Here is a 21,574-nt window from a genome sequence, read left to right as displayed (position 1 = left end):
GTAGGATAGCCACTAAATACTTTGTGTAGCCAAAATACAAGTGTCTCATTTAATGTGAATTGATTCAGTGAAAAGAGGGCATTTATTAAAACCCAGGGGAAATTAGTTCCATAAGAACAATGCCGTAAATGGACAATTGATCAGAAACCCCTACAGAGAAGTGAGATGGGGTTTGCTTATAAAATAATTGGGATAATTATTTTATAATTATATATAATAATACATATATTACTGTGAGCTATACCTTTATTCTAAAAGTAAAGAAGGTATCATAAAATTTAGAGTTGTTTTTACAGTTTTATAGTTCAGAATTAGTTTACTTAGGGTAGCCTTTTCTTTGTCTGACTGAACTTTTCTCTGCCTATATTAAATTAAGTAACCTAAGCCCTACGACATTAGCTTAAGCTGTATTAAGGGAACAGATGGGAATGGGGTATGGAGGAAGAAAGGTTCTGGACAAAATCCAACCAGATGGACTCACCTTTTAACAGATAGTGCTCTGAGGGCTTTCAGAAAGAGATCAGGAAAAGGTTTCACTGTGTTTTCAGAGGCTGGGAAGAATTTGTCCTAATTAGAATATGGGGCTACCAATGGCCATTTTCTGTTATATGCATCCACCAATGGGAAACTCACATTGGAAATATAGTGCTAAAGAGCACTCACCTCAGTTCTGACTTTTATTGGACATGTGACCTTGCATATGTCATGTCACTATAGTTACCTCTTTCCCCTCACTTATAGACATGTTTGGGGCCTGTTGGTTACCCTCAGCCTGGTTCAGCCCATTTACCAAGATGGTTTTTCATGGGGTGTGGCCACTGCACATGATACAGCTTCTTAGAGCCACTCCAAGCATGTGAAGACCTACCCCAGCAGAATGGGTGGAAAAGAACAATTTGCTCCAACTGCCATGAAGGTGGATGAAACAGGTGCTCTGGAGCACTTAGAGCTTGGTCAGACATCAAAGATGCCAAGGTCATCCACTGCATACCAGGCCATCACCAGTCATCTTGACTTCTGTCCTGCCCCTGGACTTTGATGATTCTGAAAGAGAGAGTGAGGCCGACAACTTTGTGCAGCTCTGCCTCACTTAAATCCAATTCAAGCACAAATCAATACATCACCTGTGATGTCATTGGTCATCTTGGAATGAAGGACAATCCACACTAGTTAACGCTTAAGTCATGACGTGTAAAATAAAACACCAAATGTAGAAGTTAGATACTTGAAATCAGAAACATTCAGGTACCATATACAACTCATCCAAAGCTACCCTTTTTAAAAATCCACAAGCTGCAGAAATTTATTAAGACTACAATTCAAGTTAAGTCAATTTGCTTTATTCTGATGAAATAATATTAAAGATGGGCTGCTACACCTTGGGCTCTCAGGTAAAGTAATACAGTACCAGGGAAGGAGGAGTAGGTGGGCATGTGGGCTTCACATATCCATAAACTTGGTTATTTTTTCTTTAATCTCCTGTTGGCTGTTTTTAACTTTGCTCAGTCAGCTCTTATCCTCAGTTATTTGGAGGTATGACTTTGTATAAACTCTATTAGGACAACCCAAAGCTGACACACCGTATTAACTGGAGAATGAAAGCAAGAGTATATTCAGCTTCCTTTCAGTCAAGAAAAGGAAATACCTAAGAAAGAAAAAGTGTGTCTCTTGCTCAGGAATTTTCTTTCCATTTTTTGCTCATTTTTTTTTCCTCTCTCCCCTATTCCTTGCCCTCCTTTTTCCTTCTTATTTTCTTTTGGTCTTCCCCTTAGGCCTTCTCTGTTCATTTCAACTGGCACACTTATTTTGCCGGACTACCTCTTTATGGTACTGTGCTCTCTCCTTGGTTCCACCTTAGGGACCCCTGGAAATAACACCAGCTGGCATTCTATTTGCCTCGAGTTCTTTCTTTTTGGCATTGAAAAGTCTTGTTGTTCATTTATGTCGGGAAAATTATTCAAATTTAGTAACCATGCAGAAGTCAAAAGGCAGACTTTCCATTTCACAGACTGTAAGAATAATTTGAAAACAAACCGTTTAAAACAATTCATTTTTGGAAAGTAATGTATATATGTTAAAAGTTAAATATATGTTCACATTCATCATCTATTATGCAGTTAAATAAGTGTATCACTCTTGTGATATGCAAGAAATATGGAGATAATGAAAACTGAAAGAATCATGTTGTCTCAAAGATCAGTCTTCTGGTTTGGATTCCTGGGTTGGGTATTGGTAACTGGAATGGCAGAGTAAACAAATGTCATGGTTGTGTTCCATCTTTTAATTGCCCAGAAGCATTTTCTATTGAGAATGGTGAAACCCCTACATTTGGGTATGAACATCGCAGTTCCAATCATACTTCCTAATGGTACCAAAGAAAATAAAGATGGACAAAGTAATGGGAATAAATGAGATATATCCAGAAGGCAGTCTCAGAGGTAGCACAGTGATGATGGCGATGAGGCCTGATTCTTAAGTTATCTAAATGACAAGAGAATAGCAAAAGGCATGGGAAAACATCTCAGACTTCTTCCTTATTAAAAATCATGACTGACTTCCGACCCAAATAGCTGTTTTCCATCTATATAAAAAATGAGGTTTTTAGAAAGGAATAGCATAAGACTATGAGCCATGAAACACTGCAGTTGCTAAAGTACTTAGATGAAGGATCACCCAAGGGGAAACGGGCAGGCACATAGAGGGTGTCAGTAGGGGGCAGCCCATTGTAAATGAGGAAGTACTCAAAAGAGCTGTAAGGGATGTCATAAAAGCTCATCCAAAAAAGATGAGCTAGTCAGCCAAGTGGTAAGAATTAGGACTAACCAGCATGGTTGTTCTGTGGGTAGCATCATGATGTCAGGAGAATATGAGGAAGAATCCTGGCCCACTGGGAAAGACCCCTTTGACAAACTTTTGGGAAGACTCAAACAAGAAGTGGGCTTGGATGAGTTGTGATCTGCATTGTTGGAGAAAGGGGATCAAAATCTGTTGGAGAATTGGAATCCAACCTGGACCTGGCTGTGGCTTCTCCTTTAGTAAGCACCTATCAGAGAGACCTTGCTTATACATTAATTCCCATATGGGTCAACTAATTTTGCAGAGAAAGAAACAATTCTGAGTTCACAGACAATATTCCCAGCTCCATCTATCCCTTTTTTTCCATTTTTAAACATGAACATTTCCAAATAAAATGAAGGGCAGAAAATGGAGATTTGCATGAAATTTCAAATCAATTATATACAGTTCGTGTTTAATCATTCCATAAATGATGATAATTACAAAAGAAACAAACTAAGAGAAGGCAGATGACTAAATGAAGCAAAAGCAAAGGCTGGATGGCCCCTCTTTGAGGGCATCATATGGGACTTTCTCATTCAGGTAAGAGTTGGCCTAGATGGTACCTCAGGCTCCTTATAGCTCTGGGCTTCTGGATGTGGAGAATCATCCCTACTATTCTGGAAAGAAACAACTCTAGCTCTAAGACCTACAGATGGTTGATGCTCCACCTACTTCAGGAAGCACCATGGTACAGTGAATAGAATGAGGGACCTGGAGCCAGAGAGACAAGAGTTTAAATCTTGTTTGTTTGTTTGTTTGTTTTTAATTTATTAGCTATATCGCCATTTAATATCACCTAATTTCAATGAAATTCAATTTTCTCATCTGTAAAGTAGGGATAGTAATAGCAATGGTACCTACTTCACAGGGTGCTTGTGAGGCCCAAATGCTAAAACATATGTAAAACACACTCTCTCTGTCTCTCTGTCTCTCTCTCTCTGTCTCTCTCTCTCTGTCTCTCTCTCTCTCTCACTCTCACTCTCTCGCTCTCTCTCTGTATGTATATATGCATATATATAATATATGCATATATACATATACAACATATATATATGTTACTATTATTTTCCAAAATTCTACCTTTGACAGTGATGCACACTTGGTGACTTTTATGCTTACTGTTCTCTAGGAAACAAATCCCAAGATAGTGGCATAGCAGAAATGGAGGAGCTTCCAGTCCCACACAACATCAAGATTAGTAATATCACGTGTGATTCCTTCAAGATTTCATGGGAAATGGATTCCAAATCAAAGGACCGGATTACACACTATTTCATTGACCTGAACAAGAAAGAGAACAAAAATTCTAACAAATTTAAACACAAGGTAAATAGATCTCAGCCATGCAAAAGCATTTGCTGTTTTTAAAAATGTAAACAGTGAATGAATCTTAAGTTATCAAAGGTTTTTGGAAGAATGCTTTCTAAAAGGAGAGTAGCCCTTAATATCTGCATGGAGCTGACATATCACTGAGAGGGAGAGAAATAAGCAGAAGGCATTAAAAACAAACCAAGCAAAGAGCCTATTTTTAGGATAAAGGAAAGCCCGTTGACTTGATTTTCCTTTTATTATGAAGGTGGTATGTGAATTAAAAGCAGAGAGGAGAAAGAGGGTCAGATTCCCACTTCTCTAATAGTCATGGTTACATAGGAAATATGAAATCAGCAAGTTCAGCCCCTCACTACACAGATAATTTGTTTGGAAAACAGAAACTTTGTTCTGTTACTAATGCACTCTGTTGAACAACGGGGAGAAAATTAATTTTACTATACTTCCTAGGTTAAAAAATGTTTTCCATAATAAAAAAAATACTTTTCCTTTAAGCTGGAAGGATGGTTCCTCCCCTGCAGGTAAAATATTCATTGATGAAGTTTTAAAAACTCTTCATTGTTTTTACATGTAATTGGGGAAAATAAAATAATAATTTTAAAAAGTAAAAAGAAAAGAGAAGCTAAAACTAAAAAAGAAGAGATACGCAAAGACATTTCCTGCTCCTTTGCAAAGGTGAGAATTTCAGATATATGATATCAGAAGTTATAAGTGTTTATTTGTTTTATTGACTTTTTAAAGCTTTATTATTAAAAAATAATTATAAGTGATAGCTCTCTTGAAGGAAAAGGAAAAAAATATAGGGGTATGTGAATACAGTGTCAAAATGAAAGGTATCAACAGCAGTTTAGTTTTAAAAATAAAATTTTCAAAACCTGCAAAACACATTCATTGATAAACTATCATAATGTCATTGAACAGGGCAAACTAAGAAATGCTTTGAGCAGAGAGATGTTTTTGTTTCAGCAATTTAAAGATAATTTACAAAGTTGTAAAAAATCTTAAACCCAGTGACCAAATATCTTAATTATCAGTGTAGTGGCTAGAAGCCAGGAGTAGAAATTTAAAACTAGCTTCTCTTTCTCACTCTGCCAATGACTTGGACAAGGCTTCAGCCTTCTCAAAAGGTCAGGAGAAATTCTTTCTGATGTAAGCATCCATCACAGGCTGCTGTTTAAGTATTTCCTCCTACCAGCATAGTTCCTCTTCTTGCCTAGTTGTGTGATCTTGGCTAAGTCATAACTTCACTGGGTCTAAATTTCATCGTCTTCTAAATGAAAGCATTCTAGGTGATTTCTTAAATTCTCTTGCAGTTCTAAATCTCTAGACTCTGGGGATCCATCAGATTTTTATGATATTATCTTTCATCTTAGGATGTTCCCACCAAATTGGTGGCCAAAGCTGTTCCCTTACCCATGACTGTGCGTGGACACTGGTTTCTGAGCCCGAGAACCGAATACACAGTGGCGGTGCAGACGGCCTCGAAGCAGCTCGATGGAGATTATGTTGTGTCTGAGTGGAGCGAAATCATCGAATTTTGCACAGCAGGTAAAGACCACTGTGTGAATATGGGGGTGGAAGGGGCGGAGAAAGGGGTGTGGGGCCAGAGAGACCTCAGAAGTTCCTCAAAAACTCATTACAGAAGAAAGAGAGAGCCCCTTATCTCCAGCAAGCGCTGGTAAATACTGCAGTGTTTGGGTTTTTTTTACCTTAACATCATTCTACAGCAAGATGATGCACGTTCTCTTGATTGGAAGGTCTCAGCAGTAAGAACTTGTATAAAAAAGTTTGTTGCTTTTGCTTGTTCTTCCTTTGGCTTTTAGGCACAAAAATGTTAAAATATTTTGAAAAAAAAAAAGACCACTGGAAATGAAACTATTTTCAGTGTATTTTCTGGGTTTCATTTTGTAGGGTAAATGAGTTTCTTCCTTCTTTAATTTCCTTTATGAGATCTTTCCTTTCTCAGTATGTGTGAAGCAGCTCGGGGGTGTGACAGTGAACAAAGTGTTGGGCCTGGAGTCAGGATCTGAATTCAATTTTAGCCTGAGACACCTAGCAATGAAACCTTGGGAAAGGCATTTAACCTGTCGCCTCTTCTGTAAAATGAGAATGGTGATAATAGCACCCCCCTCCCCAGATTGTTGTGAGGATTAAAGGAGATCATATTTCTAAAGTGCTCAGCACAGTGCCCAGCACATAGTAGGGGCTTTATAAGTGCTGACAAAACAGTGATCTGCATGGTCAGCCAGTCAGTAAATGCTTATTAGACACCTGCTGTGTGTCAGGCACTGTGCTAATAATCACTGCAGATACAAATATAAAGAATCCAACAACCTCTTCTTGAAAGGACTTTACATTCTAGCAGGGAAGACAAGCCCAGTAATCAAGTGCATAAACACAAATATCCACAAAGCAGTGACATCTAATATAGGGACAAAAAATATGGAATGGAAGCCAAGAGAAGGTGGGGCCTGAGTTTCATCTGAAAGGCAGAGAAGAACCCTGGGAGGTGGAGGTGAAAAGGGAGGGCATTCCTGGCATGGGGCACAGCCAGAGCATCATGGGTCAAGAGCAGAGAGGTCAGGTTGATTAAATAACAAGAACCACCAGAAAAACATTTGTGCAGGGGAGAAATGTCCAGTGAGGCTGGAAAGCTAGATTGGGGTCAGGTTGTGAAGGACTTTAAAAGCTAAAAAAAAGCATGTATTTGATCCTCAAGAAGTCCCAGGGTCAGAGCTGTGAAGAGAAAAAGGGCTGTGCTGCTGCTGTGGGTCAGATGGACTGAAGGCAAAAAACCACTGAGGAGGCTGATGAGGGTCTGACATAAGGGAAAGGCCACAAGTCGGATCAGATACAAGAGACATTGTCAAAGTAGAAACAGGGAAGTTTGAAGGAGGGGATGGTTTCGGGGGAAAGATATTGAGAACATTTGAAACTTTTAGTAGACAGTTATTGACATGAGTCTGCAGATAAGGACGAGACCAGGCCTGGATATAAAAATCTGGGCATCTTCCACATTGAGAAGATGGCCAAACCCATGACAGCTGATGAGATCACCAAGAGAGAAGACGATCCAGGACAGGTGCTTGGCAAATCCCTGAAGTCAGGGGCTGTGATGTGGATGATGAAGCCAGCAAAGGAAACTGAGGCCTGATCACTCAGTATTGAAGAGAAGCCTTTCACTACTGGAAATAATTCAGCCCCTTGAGGATAAGAAATACTAGCATTCCCTCCACTGATTGAGTTAACAGATATTTTTTGAGTCTCCAATAAATGTAAAGCATTATACTAGCTGTTATGGGGGATGCAGAGATGCCACTCCCTGCAAAGTGCCTTTTATCCTCTCGTCCTGCTTAATTATGAGGTTTTCCTCATCATTTCTTTGTCCTCTCTATTGTTTGCAATATGGAACTGTCAGGAGAGGTTGTGCATGTATTTAAACATTGAGGAGCTTGTAGAAATGCCACTAAAAAGCATGTCTTTTGCCAATTTCAGGTTGCCTAGCAACTTCCTCCAACAGAGCCCTGGTGTGAACAGAAAACCAGCTTTCTCTCACACTGGGGTGGCCTCATATTTACTTGCATAATTCTAGGCCCAGTGCATGCCTATTCTTCCTTTATTCCAATATTGTCTACTCCTTCTAATCCTCAGACTCAATCCCTACCTCTTCAATTCAACTAACGTTTACTAAACAGCCCCTACCTCCTCAGGATAAGGCCTTGTCTCATCAGATTTAATCTCTGAGTCGAATTTTTACAGATGAACTTTCTTTTCCTCTTAATGTCTTGACCTTAAGAAAGCTGGAACTGAGAACTGGAAGAAACTACAAGGAATGAGTTTTATACACAGGCTTCTGAGGAGATTTAATACATGTCAGACTGGATATGCAAGGGGAAAAATATATTTTGTTTTGCTTCTTTAAAATGAATGTCAGTTACTTAGTATTAAGTTTTATTCCAAACAAAAACTTGCATCCTTGTCCCCAGTTTTCAGCTTGCTAGCTTGAACCATTGAACCTGAGGTTCTTAAGTGATTCTATTGATTCTAATTCAGTGTGCTGAGTGTACAGGTGACTCAGGTTGGACAGAGTTGTAAGATCCAATCAGTTACTTGATTGGTTTGATTTAAAGAACAAATATTTTTTTAAATAGAAAGAGGCTCCAATTAAATCAAAATAATCAAAGAAGATGTTTGCAGATATGCTACCTTACAACACCGCTTGAGGATGCAGTGGGCTTGGGTAATTTGTTGCTCCCCAGTCTATTCCCACATGCTTAAATACATTAAGTCATGGTATATATTTCAGGGGTTAGAATTCAAATACTTTGAACTTTGGTTTATTTTATTAATTCTTTAAGGAGATTATTAATCCTGGATATAAGTAGAATAATCATCTTCAAATAGAAAAAAAGGTTTATTTTATATATTGTTATTTATGTATATATACAGAAAATAACATTGTTCTTTTATCTCTGATGAAAAAGGAAAAATAGCTTTAAATTCATGTGAAGGATTTTGTTCAATGAACAGTTATCAATGAACTACTATATGATACGTGCTAGCTGTGGGTTTATAACCTTGAGAGTTGTTGATCATCAAATAGCATATCAGAGAAAGTAATGACAAGTCATTTCTAGGAGGTCAGGAAAAGAGAATAAATATGTCTTTGTCTGCAGGTGTGCAAATACATGCTGCTTAGAAATACCAAGAGAGATGGTGTCTTAATGCCCTTCTCAGCTCAGAAGGTTTAAAATGTCATTTGAATTCATTTTCTGCAACTTTCCTACACATTAGGCTTGACCCTGAAAGTTTGTGGGTAGAAGTCTTCCTGGAATTGTATGCCTCATATAAAGTAGGCCCAATGCTAATGAGAACATGAATAAAAGTCATCCATATAGAGATAGAACACGGCGCTCTCTCGGGGCTCCATCCTCCCTGAATGTCTAGGAAGTGGATGATTCTCCCAGGGTTCCCTAGAAAAACCTTTCAGTTTCCAGATGATCATTGGTGACATACCTGTAAGCACCTATTCTATGACATCTTGATCCCTGTTTTATCTATTTACCACTGAGTAGGGAATATTTTGGAATCCTTAAAAATTATTTAAATGAAACAACTTTATGTTCATCATGTTCCATTATGTTCAGCTAGTTTATCAGGTGTAACTGGTGTCTGAATTTCAGTGAAAACACTTTGTCCCTCTTGGTCTTTTTTCCACAACTATCTTGGGGAACTTTGTTTTGTAAAAACATCTTAAAACCTCAAAGGACCAAATTGTTCCTCATTGTTCATCAGTAACAAGACTTTGGTTACTACAGAAAAGCTCTCAGAATACTGAGTTGGTGAACAGAACCAGACTACTTACTAATGACTTTAACTCTTTAGGAATCTTGAGTATGAAGACAGTCAGACTTGATTCTATTTCTTACCCAAGTACTTCTAGCTGTGTGCTCAGGAGCAAGTCATTCTATAAAATTCAGTTTCTTCTATTAAAATGGAATATTATCTGCCCCACCTATCTATTTCATAAGATTGTTAAAAGGATCAAATGAGATCCTTTAATTATGAGAATGTTCTTTAAAAACTGTAAAGTCCTGTAAGACCATACTGTAAAGTGTGTAATAGATGATGATTCATTTCATTTCATATCACATTTTTTAGCTTTTCATTTAAATTAGAGGCTCAGTAAAGGCCATATGCAACCAATTGTTCTGATTTAGATTGCATGAGGTCCCTCTGAGCTCCAAATCCATGATCCTATGAAGTATCTCCTTCTGCAGATTTTCATTAGGGGATCTTTTTAATCTCCGTGAATAAAAATAAAAAGACAGTCTAAACAACTCATGAGAACAACACATAATCGTGCAGTTGGAAAGAACCAAAAGGTTTACCTAATTCTAACCTCCCAGAGGGGCAAGTGACTTGTTCAAGGTTGTCTGTTCAGGGAAGTGAACAGACATGAACCCAAGTGTCCTTGCCATAGCTGTATTCTTAACAAAGCCACTGTGGATAGATATGCAGATACACATGTGTACATGTGTCTATATATACATGTGTATATGTATTTTTGTATGTATATATTTAGGTATGTATATGTGCATGTATATACACACACACATATATTCATTGTTGAGTAGTTTTCAGTCATGTCCAACTTTTTGTGACCCCATTTGGGGTCTTCTTGGCAAAGACACTGGAGTGTTTTGCCATTTCCTTCTCCAGCTCATTTTACAGATGAGGAAATTGAGGTAAATATGTGACTTGCCCAGGGTCACATAGCTAATAGGTGTCTGAGGCCAGAGTTGAACTCAAGAAGATGAGCCTTCCTGCCTCCAGGCCTGGTGCCTTATCTACTGTACCAGAAAAGAAACAGTCATTTCTTATTTCCTACAGAGTATGTAATGATGGTTTAATTCTTACTCCACAGTTTTAATAACACACTCTTCTTTCTTGCAGATTATTCCAAAGTTCACTTAACACAACTCTTAGAAAAGGCTGAAGTGATTGCAGGACGTATGCTTAAATTTACTGTTTTTTATCGTAATCAGCACAAAGAATACTTTGACTACATCCGGTAAGAACCTAAAAGTATCATTTTGAGAGAGTAACTTAAATGTCACCTGATTTAGGAGTTTTATAATTCATGCACAAGAAAAGGGCCTGCCTGGTCCAAAGTTTGCACAGGAAATTATATTCTATTTTGAATTCTGGAAGGAAAAAAAGACTAAAACAAAACCACTTCCCCAGAAATTCCAGTCAGCAACTAATTAACATGGAAAATAAAAGCACATGTGAATTTGAACAAGAATTAAATGAATAAAATTATGTTTGAAATTCTAACCTGAGATAACCTGTTGCTGGCCTTTTACATCTTGTATTTCCAAATACCTAATTATCTTGGAATTTGTCCATCTGTGAAGGCCTCGGCAGTGTGTGGGTTTTTGGGTCCCTGGCCTGGTCACCATCCCCCAAGTGCTACTATGTGTGCTCCTGGTCAGGCGTGTGTACACCTCTGTATCAATAGATTAGCCATCACACACCAGCCTTTCCTCTGCCAAGAATTTAACCTTTAAATCCTTTTTTAGTCTCTTACATATATTGAAAATAAGAAAATTAGATGGTAAGTTCTGTGCTGCAGTCATGAGGAAATCACATGAAAACAAGGATGTGCAGGCTTCTTGGCACCTTGAAATCCCCTCCTTTACCTTCGATACCTGTGTCTTCTGCATCCAGTTGATTCATACTCCTAAAGGTTGACAATGGTTAGTTACCATGGAAGCCAAATAAACCCTTAAAAAAGTAGCCAAAAGATTCAATCCTTTGGGCATTTTCTAATGTTTTTAGTGGTTTGTTTGTTGTAGAAGCAAAGTGCTCCCCAGTATTTGAATATGGATTTTCAAGTGAAACTAAATTTGGAGAGTGGAGAAAGAGCTCAGCCCATGATCTCAACCTGCATTTGCCAGAGCCGCTTAGCCCAACATGATCTCGTCTTTGTTCCATGTCCGCAGCTAAGGGCCTGTTTTCCTTTTGATAGTCTCATACTTCCTAGCTTAATCTGAATGATCTATGCTTTGTGGTGCTTCTATTCTGATAGGGGGATAAGGCACACAAATAACCATAGCACATGATCAACAAACAGAATATGACTGGTAATGGTAGTTGTTAGATTCTTTTGAGTGTGACAGATCCATAGAGATGATCTGCTTAAGTCAAAATCCCCAAATAGCATTTAACAGAGCCTTGTAATCATGGGGCATGTGGGGGGAATTAGAAAAGCAGTACTTAGGCTTCAGCTTTAGGTCTTGGCAAATTTTTATCAAAACTTTTGTCAGATGAGCTATCACTGCACCACATTTTTACCTGCTAAAGGTTCTCCCTTGGAGTGTGATGAATGGAAAGTGCCAAAGAGTGGCCAGTGATATGTATTGTTTAAATCTGGAGCCTGTAGGTCAACAGATGGGTCAGGAATGACTTTTAAGTCAGGAACTATCTTATTTTATATGCAGTATACTCTGAAAGGAATTACTCCATCTATCTCTTTAGAGTCCAACTTATAAAATCAATCGGGTCATTGCTCTTGCCTTTAACAAGGAATACACTTAGTATGACAGGCAGGATAAAGAATCTTTGGCATGGAATGGAATTTTGACTCCTCACAAAGTAATGCAAACATAGGATTATTTTTGCAGCCACTGGAGGTCAGTATTGCTCTGTGACATATACCTACAACTCAATTCTGGGTGTGGTTTCTCTCCAAACCTGTTTCAACCCTTTTAACAAGCAAAAATCTATAAGTATGATGCACTGCTTACGACTATGGGAAAGAGAACTGTAGGAAAGTTAACCATTTGTTACAAGCTGTCAGTCAAAAGGATCATTCTACTAATGGGGTAAAGCTTACTTGGCCTTCCCATGATAGCTGTAAGATTTATGTAAATCACATCTTGTTGCAATATACTGAATATGCTTTGCACTGTAAAATTTCTTAAGGGAGCTTTGAAAAGGAACAGGAGAACTACGAGGTGAATTTTTGGGGGGGTGTCACTTATTGAGAGCCTGAATAGAAGACATTCATGCCCTTGTTATACAGGATGATTCTAGAACTGTCATGACCCCCACAGAGGCCTTCACTTACTCTTTTAGCTAAACTTGTATGCCTGGAGCATGAGCCCTTGGCAGTTGAGCCATGCTGAAGCAGGTAGCCCAGGGGGCAGGCTGACCCTTCTGGGAGCTCTGGGCACTAGGAAAGAAAAAAAAATGTTTACGTTCTAAGAACTGGCAAGAATTCTGTCACTCTTCATGGATACCATTTCTCCTAATATAAAACCCCAAATCAGTATAATTTTCGTTATTTAACTTAAACATGCTTGAAGTAATCTTCCAGAAAATCTAGATAGGGCACATATCACCTGGATTTTTACCTTCTGTCATCATCTAAAAGCGTAGCTTTTTTTAGGTCAAAAAATTAAAGTATTTGGGGCTAAAGAATTAAGAAAAGCTAAGGAATGAACTCACTTAGACCAAACCTACTTTCTCTACCCTTATTTACTAGGCAGATGATGTGTTTACATCTTTGGGACTTAGGTTATTCTGGACAATTAGAGTAGAAGAGAAGGTCTTCCGTTCCTTGGAACAGTTCCCCAGCCCTCCCCGACAGTGTGCTGCACACACCCAGGACTGGCCCCAGCCCGATTATCAAGTGAACTCAAAGGCTACTCCATGACTCTGCCTGTTCATAGCAGACTTGGGGAGCTGGGGCCAGAAGGGGCCTTAGACACCATCAGGGTGAGTGTGAGGATGAAATGAGATGGAGCCAACAAAGGACTTCACACCTAAAAATGAATAACTCTTAGTTCTGTGGGGCTCACTGAATGCCAAGAGTGTTACAACTATTATCTCACTTGATCCTCACATCAATCCTAGAGGAATCCTGGTGCCATTATGCTCCCTTTTACAGATAAGGAAATTGAGGCAAATAGGCAAAATGACTTTCTCAGGATCAAACTGCTAGTTAAGTGTCTGAAGCCAGATTTCTGGCTCCAGGCCCAGCTCTCTGGGCACTGCAGTGCCCAGTCACTGCCTGAATGCTAAATAGGTAGCTGAGAGTCCAGTGGATAGGGATGTAAGGGCTTCAAATTCTATCTCAAACTTGGTAAATAGGCTTTATATCCTTATTTGTGAAATAAAGCCTATAAAAAGGTTCTTTCCAGCCCTAACCCTATGATCCAGCGATATATGCATTATTATTATTGAACTCCTCATTTTTCGTTTAAGAATGTTGAGGCTCAAGGAGGTTAAATCCACAAGAGACAGTGGCCATAAGAATTTGAACCCAGACCTTCAGACTCCAAATCCTGTACTCATTCCCCTTTACTACATTAGAAACAGCTTCTTCCCTATGACTTCTCTGTAGGTCACGGCTGGCAAGGCACACAGGGCAATGTTATTTCGTGGGGAACTCGGCCTTCAAAGTCTGTTTCAATCTGAAATGGGAATGAACAAGAAGGGCAGACAGGCAGAGTTCTCAAAAAACACCAGGGGAGCTTGACACCCCTGAAAAGTTGGCTGGGGCCTCCTGCCTGGTGACTGAGCTCAGGCTGCCTCTTCAGGGTACTAACCCCCCAATTCAGTGCAGGGAGGCACTTCCTGCCACTTACAAAGCAACGGAAACAAGCTTAATGTGCTGGTTAGAGAAGGAAAATGGAAGCATTCTTGCCTCTACAGGATGTTAAACTAAGTTATTTTCTGCATTTTTTAGTGGATACTAGTTATGATAGAAAATCCACCATGTATTTTTTATGCATATTTGTCTGATGGGATCAAGCTGATATTTTAAAAAGGAGTAAAACTTCAGGCAAGGTTGTAAACAAGAAAGGCCAGTTTTGACTGGTTAACTGCTGGAAAACTATTCCATGTCCTCTTTCAAGTACATGCTTAGCACAGCTCCTGGCACATAGGAAGCACTGTAAGAATGTTTACGAATAATTGATTCAGTCTATACTGTTCTAGTCTAGATCAGCTGAGTTTATAGAGACTAAAATGATCTAGACTGTGAGTTAAGATGTGGAACATCTAAAGAATATAGTTGTGAATAACTTTGTTCGTCTCTTCTCTAATTATGAAAACCTGAATGTCCTTTGTGTCCAAAAATCCTGTATACTTAAAACAAGCTGTATTGAATATTTAATTATCTTATTTTTTTCAAAGTATATATATTTTTAAATGTAGATTCAAAACTTGATAATTTCTCAAACCTCTATTCTCATTTACCTGACTAGGATAACCTAACTGGAGTCAAAGGAGATCCCTTTATTATTCTGGTTGTTTGGAAAATGGAGTATTCTGATTAACTGAGAATTCCAATGTACTTGCAGTTACAACATAAAGAATTCACAAATCTCCAATTTTCAGAGAATTAGAATCTAATCAAATATCCATAAAGGAGCCACCATCAAACATATTTCACCGAAGAGTGACTCAGATGAGACTTTGCAGTCATGTCGTGGGCCCCGGGGTCAATTTAACCAAAGTAAGCCTATGAAGTAGTGGTACTGTGTCTAAAATTCAGCAAACAGTCATCATGTACTGCATGCAGAACAGACCACTGAAAATGAGAAATGACCCCTCTTAGATGGAGCTTCAACCTCCATTGGCAGAAAAGACAAAGGCAGCATGGACTTTATGGGATCTTTGAGCCTGGCCCCTTCATAATCAAGTTTGGAGCATTCCTATCATCTATGAGGAAGACAAGTGCTGAGAACCAATGTGACTTAATTTGTCTTGTCTAAGCCTCTGGCACTCTTCAGTTCCAGCCAGGTGCCCCTGAACATTCTACTACTTGTATGAGGTCTCCCCTAAGTCTGAGTGCCATGTGAAGCTGTTAAAGCCACTGCAGTCTGCTCAGTGGTGCAGTGACTAGAGCACTGGACCTGGGGTCAGGAAGACCAGAATTCACTTGTGCCTCAGTCACTTACTGGCTATGTGACCCTGGGCAAGTCATAGAGTTACGCTTCACTCATTTCTTTATCTTTAGAATGGTGATCATAACAGTCCCTCCCTCCCAGGGATATTGTGAGGATCAAGTGGGATAATAATCATAAAGCCCTTAGCACAGTGCCTGACATCTACAAAGCGTTATATAAATGTTAGCTACTATTAGTATTGTCATTATTAAAGTTTCCAACTGCACCAACACTTTTGGTACACTGTGTGTCTAAATGGATGATAGCATTCCTACTACTCACCTTTTAATTCCACTGCCCCAGGTATTTCTGCTACTTCTCTTTGAACTGCTTCCAGTGCCACTGGATGTAAAACCATTCCTTTTGTACAGTGTCATCATTCTAACATTAATGCTTGTTTTACCTTGTTAATTGCAAACATGGTCACCCAACTTGGTAAGTTTTTGGCTCTAGCTTTTCAAGACGTAATAAACCACAGTCAAAAGGAAAAGATTGGCCACCATTAGGGATGCACGCGCGCATGTGCGTGCGTGCATGCGTGTGTGTATAACATATCTATCCTAGGCCATGGGAACAATTCCAAAAGACCATTCCAAAAAGGGTTTTTAAAAATCCATTCCACTGTGTTGTAGTCATATCTCAAATGACTTGTGGGATATTTGGTTGAGTCCATGGTGACTCTTATGACATCTTGAGAACTTGAATTTTGATCAGAAGCTGAGATGCATAATAGACTTGACCTCAGTCTATTTATCTGACATTTGTCATTCTGTTTACTGGAGTTTGATGGTGGTTTAGATTCCAAGTAAATAGAAGGTCTTTCCATTTTGCAGTAGGGGATCTCTAGCTTTGATAGTAAAGTTGAGTTCTGTTAACTATATGATAGTTCAAAAAGTTTTCATCTTGATAATTGGTTAGCATGAAAATCAGATACAAAGAGAGCTCTCTGTAGGACTCACAATAATCTACCAGTTTTTGTTATTGTTACTGTGACCAGCTACACACTAGGTGAACAACTCAACTTGGCTTCTATAGCAATTATAGCTATAAATTTCCAGTGGCATTGTGTGAAAAATTATTGCTAAGTGGGGCTAGTAGTAGCCAACACTCAATCATCCCCTCCTCCTTGCTTTGCAGAGAACAGCACGGGAATGCCATGCAGCCCTCTGTCAAGGATAACAGTGGGAGCCACGGTTCTCCCATCAGTGGGAAACTGGAAGGCATCTTCTTCAGCTGCAGCACTGAATTCAACACTGGGAAGCCCCCCCAAGATTCCCCTTATGGCAGATACAGGTTCGAGATCGCAGCAGAGAAACTCTTTAACCCCAATACCAACTTGTACTTTGGGGACTTCTACTGTATGTACACCGCGTATCATTATGTGATCCTTGTCATGGCTCCTGTTGGGTCACCGGGAGATGAATTCTGTAAGCAGCGCCTCCCTCAGCTGAATTCTAAGGATAATAAATTTCTGATCTGCACGGAAGAAGGTGGCATGCTGGTTTACCATCATGCCCAGGATGTCATTTTAGAAGTTATTTACACTGACCCTGTGGATCTCTCCCTTGGCACGGTGGCAGAAATCACCGGTCATCAGCTCATGAGCTTGTCTACTGCAAATGCAAAGAAAGATCCCAGCTGCAAAACCTGCAACATTAGCGTTGGACGTTAACATGCCCTTGTGGTTCCTTCTCCGCCGCCCTCCTCAGCCCTCCTCAGCCCTCCTCAGCCCTCCCGCCACCTCCAGTCCTTCCCTAGGAACATCTGACCCTCTGTTGTCCATTGTCATCACCAGGTGTTCTCTTCTGAAGCATGTCCATGCCACTGTCACCAAAAGCAGTCAGCTACGTTTCACAATTTCTTTAATAGCACTTTTAGTGTTTCCTCTTCCCTCCCCTTCCCATTGCTTAGATGATAAAAGGTCCTGAGTTTTCCTTCCGGCTCACTCGTTTATTACCTAGATGCTGCAAAGTCTTTTCTTTCTTCTTTTCTGCCGAACGTAACAAAATGAATCTATATAGGCAGCTTTAGCAGAATACAAATTAATGGCTTACAAATGTTGTTTAAATATGCATTCATTTTAATCTACTGAACAAATACTGGGATAACTCCAAACAGCATGAGAGGTTGTCACTGCAGCATGAGTTAAAAATCTTGAAGCCTAGAATTGTCCGCACTTCCAACTTGTTGTTTGACGTGTAAATTACGTTATTTATATTAGCTAACAGGAAACTACTGCTGTGTTTCAACTTAATAAATATAATAGAAAAATATTTTATTTGTGCTGTTCTATAAAATATTTACAATCATATAGAATATATAGATTACATTTTAATCGCTATTGTACACGTCATGAAACCATTTCCCCTTATCAAAGACATAGCTTGTAAATCTCAAGTAAGTAGCTGTGTATCTGTTCCTGTTATTATTAGAGACGGATTTTAATTAAACAAGTTTACGAAGGAGATATTCTGATTCATAAAAGTTATAAAATACCAGGTCAATGCACAGAAAACAACAAGCCAGGAAAATGAAAAAGTCAACTTGTGGAGTGGTCAGCACTTTTCTCATCCAGACTATGAAAATGTGAATTTCTTCAGAACCATGCTTAAAAGTTACATACACTAGAAACGCATATGTGGTTGGGACCAAAGGAAGCATTGCCATTTTACATACTGGACCAAAACGACAGCAAATGGTGGTGTGTTGCTTCATACAGAGTGGTGTGGACAATATACACTCAATGTGAAGTGACAGGCCTCCTCCTCTCTGGTCCTCTTCCCAAAAGGCTCGAGCATTTCCTGTGTTTTGTCAGACAATGACAAAGCTTTGAATGAACTTTTGCCCAGAGACAAGAATCACAGCTAGGGAGGAAATGTTCAGATTTCACCGGATTAGAGAATTTACATTTAGAACATTAAGAAAAATGCCTATTTCCAATGGAAAAATAGTCCTATCATCTGAGTTCCAGGGAGCAAAAAGCTTAGTAATCCTAACCAGCAATTCAGTTATATGCTACAGACACTTAGCTATCCAAAATACCTATTTTCAAATTTTAACGCAATATTTTTATTGTAATATAAACATCTGGCAAGTATAGACAAAGAATACTTGGTAATTCACAAAGTGCATGCCGTCAGAATGAGCTTTGGTAAGTGGAAACACAAAACTTCAAATCATAGGCAAAAATAAGGTGCTAATTTTAATAGGAAAATTAAAAATCAGCAATCACCTATTTTAAGGTCAGTTATTTTAAGGTACCAGAGACATAAAAAGACAATTGAATGTCTGTGGGTTTTTTGCTTATCTAAAAGAAAAATTTCTAGTAGAAGCTTGATTAACTATTTTACTACCAGTGTTATTCCTTTCTATTTGAAAAAGCAGAATTTCTTCTCTGTTGCTTTTTTATTCCCCCAAAGGAGTTTTAACTGTTTAGCACCCTCTTCCTCCTTATGCCATGGTTTCTTGGTTTTAGAAACTGAATTGGATTTGTTTCCTACTGAGTGACCTCCCTCAACAACAGAATATGTTGTTACATTTGTGTACATCCTCTATCAATTGAAGTCAACATCAACCTTAAAAAAAATGCGATGGGCTGGAAATGTTCTAAACCATACTTGGGGATTCCTCTTCCTCTGCTCTTCTTTGACTGCAGGGGCCCTTCTCAATTTCTCCCATCCGTGTAGTATCACGTTTGCCATCCTTTCACATCCACAGCTAATTCTGTTGCTTAAAGTGCTTCTGAATACAGTGTTCAAATGACCCAGCAGGAAGAAGGTGAGAAAAGTGACCTCTGTTAGAAGAATTTCATCAGGACTTTTCCACCACCTCAGATAGTTTTAGACACATCTTGCTTACTGATGAGAACCTCTAGTAATCGCAGTTTGGCTTTTATGTGCTTATACTCATAGTATTCATCTGCCATGGGAATCCGATCTTCCTTTTGTGGGCTCCTGGAGGGGGAGAAAGGGTGACATGGTGCATCAGTTCACAAAGGACCCCTTGTATCAGATGACTGCTTTGGGATGACTACAGACAGGACTGAGAAGGTCTGGCAACCACCCATAGGTACGATGTGGCTGCCCTGCCTTCTTTCCATGCAGTCCTCCTTGGGGCTGATAATTTTCTTGGTTTACTCATGGGATCTTCATAGGCCCCAGCATTTTAGGTCTTATGGAAGGATAAGGGGGATAGGGAAATGGAGAAACAGAAGGCCCTGTCCTCAGAGTCTGAAGAACATGGCCCTTCCAGCTCTTCTTCATCAGAATCTGTGCTATGCACTATCATTCAGGCCCTTCCTCACTGTACCATAATAAACTGCTAAACAAAATATTTGTGCTGTAGTGATAGAGCATTAAAATCATAAACTAAAAATGAAACGACAATATGCAGAATCAAAAATGCCTAATCTGACCATCTATAAAGCCAGATACATTAATCTAAGCTGAAACTGTCTGGTTTCAGTAGACAAGACTTTTATTACTCGATGCATTATCTTCTTCCTGTACAACATTCTGGGTGAGGTCATTTCCAAGGGTCTAACTTGTCATTTTTTTCTTTCTGCAGCAGTTCAGATAAAGACAGATGTGTGCCTACGCATGAACCTTTCTATGCCACATTCCAACGGTTCTATGCTTCCATTCACAGTAAACTAGACTTGGTTAGTAACATCTGTTGGCAAAATTATTTCCTTTCTCTTCAAAGCATTTGTGTTTTCAAAATTCGAACAATTTCTGCATGGTCCCAGAAGGCTAGAGTTCTAACAGTGGCTAAGATGATAAACTGTTTGTAAAATATTTTATATTTTTGACCTGGAAATGGACAACAGGGAGAATGCAGAACCACTCACTGGTGGTTCCAATGAGGAAAATATATGAAAATAGCTTTCAGTGTCAGTGTGTGTAAGGAAGGTCAAACAGCCTCCAGGAAATGCTCCTCCTGTCTCTCTGGCCACTTCTGTTTTTCCCATTGACAGTAAGAGATGTCACAGATTCCCAGCTTTATTCTTGCATAGCCAGGAGAATTAAAATAATCTCCCAAATAGATTTAGGTTTTTAAAGTATCTGACCCTCTACAATGGAGCAGTAGCACCCACTTCACTGAAATCTGAAGCTGATGTGCCACAAGTAGCACTGGGTAGCAACTAACAGGAAAAATTAGGTGGAAAGATTCATCATTTCTAACTCATTTTCTCTAAATGCTAAATTGCTTCGGGTCTCTCAGCTTAAATTGTGGCCTCTAGACTAAGTCCCCTGGAATCAGGAGTCTGAGGGGCATAAGAGATTGGCTGAACCAAGAAAGCTGGTGTAAAGGACCTCTGACACTTGTGATGGGTTCCTATTGTTTCCAGCCTCAGTGAAAACTTCTTTATTTGCCCCCATCCTATCAAGTGAGATCATACGGCAGTGTACTCAACATAATGCTTGGCACACAGTAGGCACCTAATCAATGCTTCTTCCCTCTCCATCTGGATGCTCTCTTGCCTAATGAGCAAGAATGTTGTGACCAAAAGAGAACACAGACCTAGAATTCCTGCAGCTTCCATGGAACTGCTGCCACTGTAGAAAAGTGGCCACCTCTGGCAGTCAAGCTGACATTTATTAAGCACCTTTTGGGTGCCAGCCACTGTCAGGCAACGGTGACACAGACAGAAATGAGACACTGCCCATGTATGCATGTACATATATGTGCGTGTGTGCTCTGGCAGAGTACATCTTCACGTGAAATTATACAGTGTTTTAAACTTTCAAATAATGCAATGTTAGGGTTAACGGCCATTAAGGTAAACCCTCCCCTCCCCTACAAAGGTTCCAGTAAAAGCAAACCTTGGTACCATTCCCTATTTTTCCAGTCACCCACAAAGGCACTGGTGTGGTGGAGAGAGCCCCGAGAAGGCATTAGGCTGGCTTAGGCTGGGCTCCCTGCAGGCTGCAGGACCTTGGGAA

General features: G+C 39.4%; 2 protein-coding genes across 7 annotated transcripts in view; one reads left to right on the top strand and one right to left on the bottom strand.

The window, feature by feature from the left end:
- PHYHIPL (phytanoyl-CoA 2-hydroxylase interacting protein like) overlaps positions 1-17,902 on the top strand; it is a 71,123-nt gene extending 53,221 nt beyond the window's left edge. For all 3 annotated transcript variants that reach the window (XM_072628906.1, XM_072628908.1, XM_072628907.1), the window contains exons 2-5: positions 3,968-4,164; positions 5,541-5,715; positions 10,624-10,741; positions 16,767-17,902. In XM_072628906.1, the coding sequence (XP_072485007.1) occupies positions 3,968-4,164; positions 5,541-5,715; positions 10,624-10,741; positions 16,767-17,301 (1,025 nt within the window). In that variant the 3' untranslated portion in view covers positions 17,302-17,902. The remainder of the gene's footprint in view (positions 1-3,967; positions 4,165-5,540; positions 5,716-10,623; positions 10,742-16,766) is intronic.
- FAM13C (family with sequence similarity 13 member C) overlaps positions 17,873-21,574 on the bottom strand; it is a 92,857-nt gene continuing 89,155 nt past the window's right edge. For all 4 annotated transcript variants that reach the window (XM_072628902.1, XM_072628904.1, XM_072628905.1 and 1 more), the window contains exon 14: positions 17,873-19,582. In XM_072628902.1, the coding sequence (XP_072485003.1) occupies positions 19,459-19,582 (124 nt within the window). In that variant the 3' untranslated portion in view covers positions 17,873-19,458. The remainder of the gene's footprint in view (positions 19,583-21,574) is intronic.

This window comes from Notamacropus eugenii, chromosome 1 (assembly GCF_028372415.1).
Source record: "Notamacropus eugenii isolate mMacEug1 chromosome 1, mMacEug1.pri_v2, whole genome shotgun sequence".
NCBI lineage: Eukaryota > Metazoa > Chordata > Mammalia > Diprotodontia > Macropodidae > Notamacropus > Notamacropus eugenii.
This window is presented reverse-complemented; position numbering and strand designations above follow the sequence as displayed.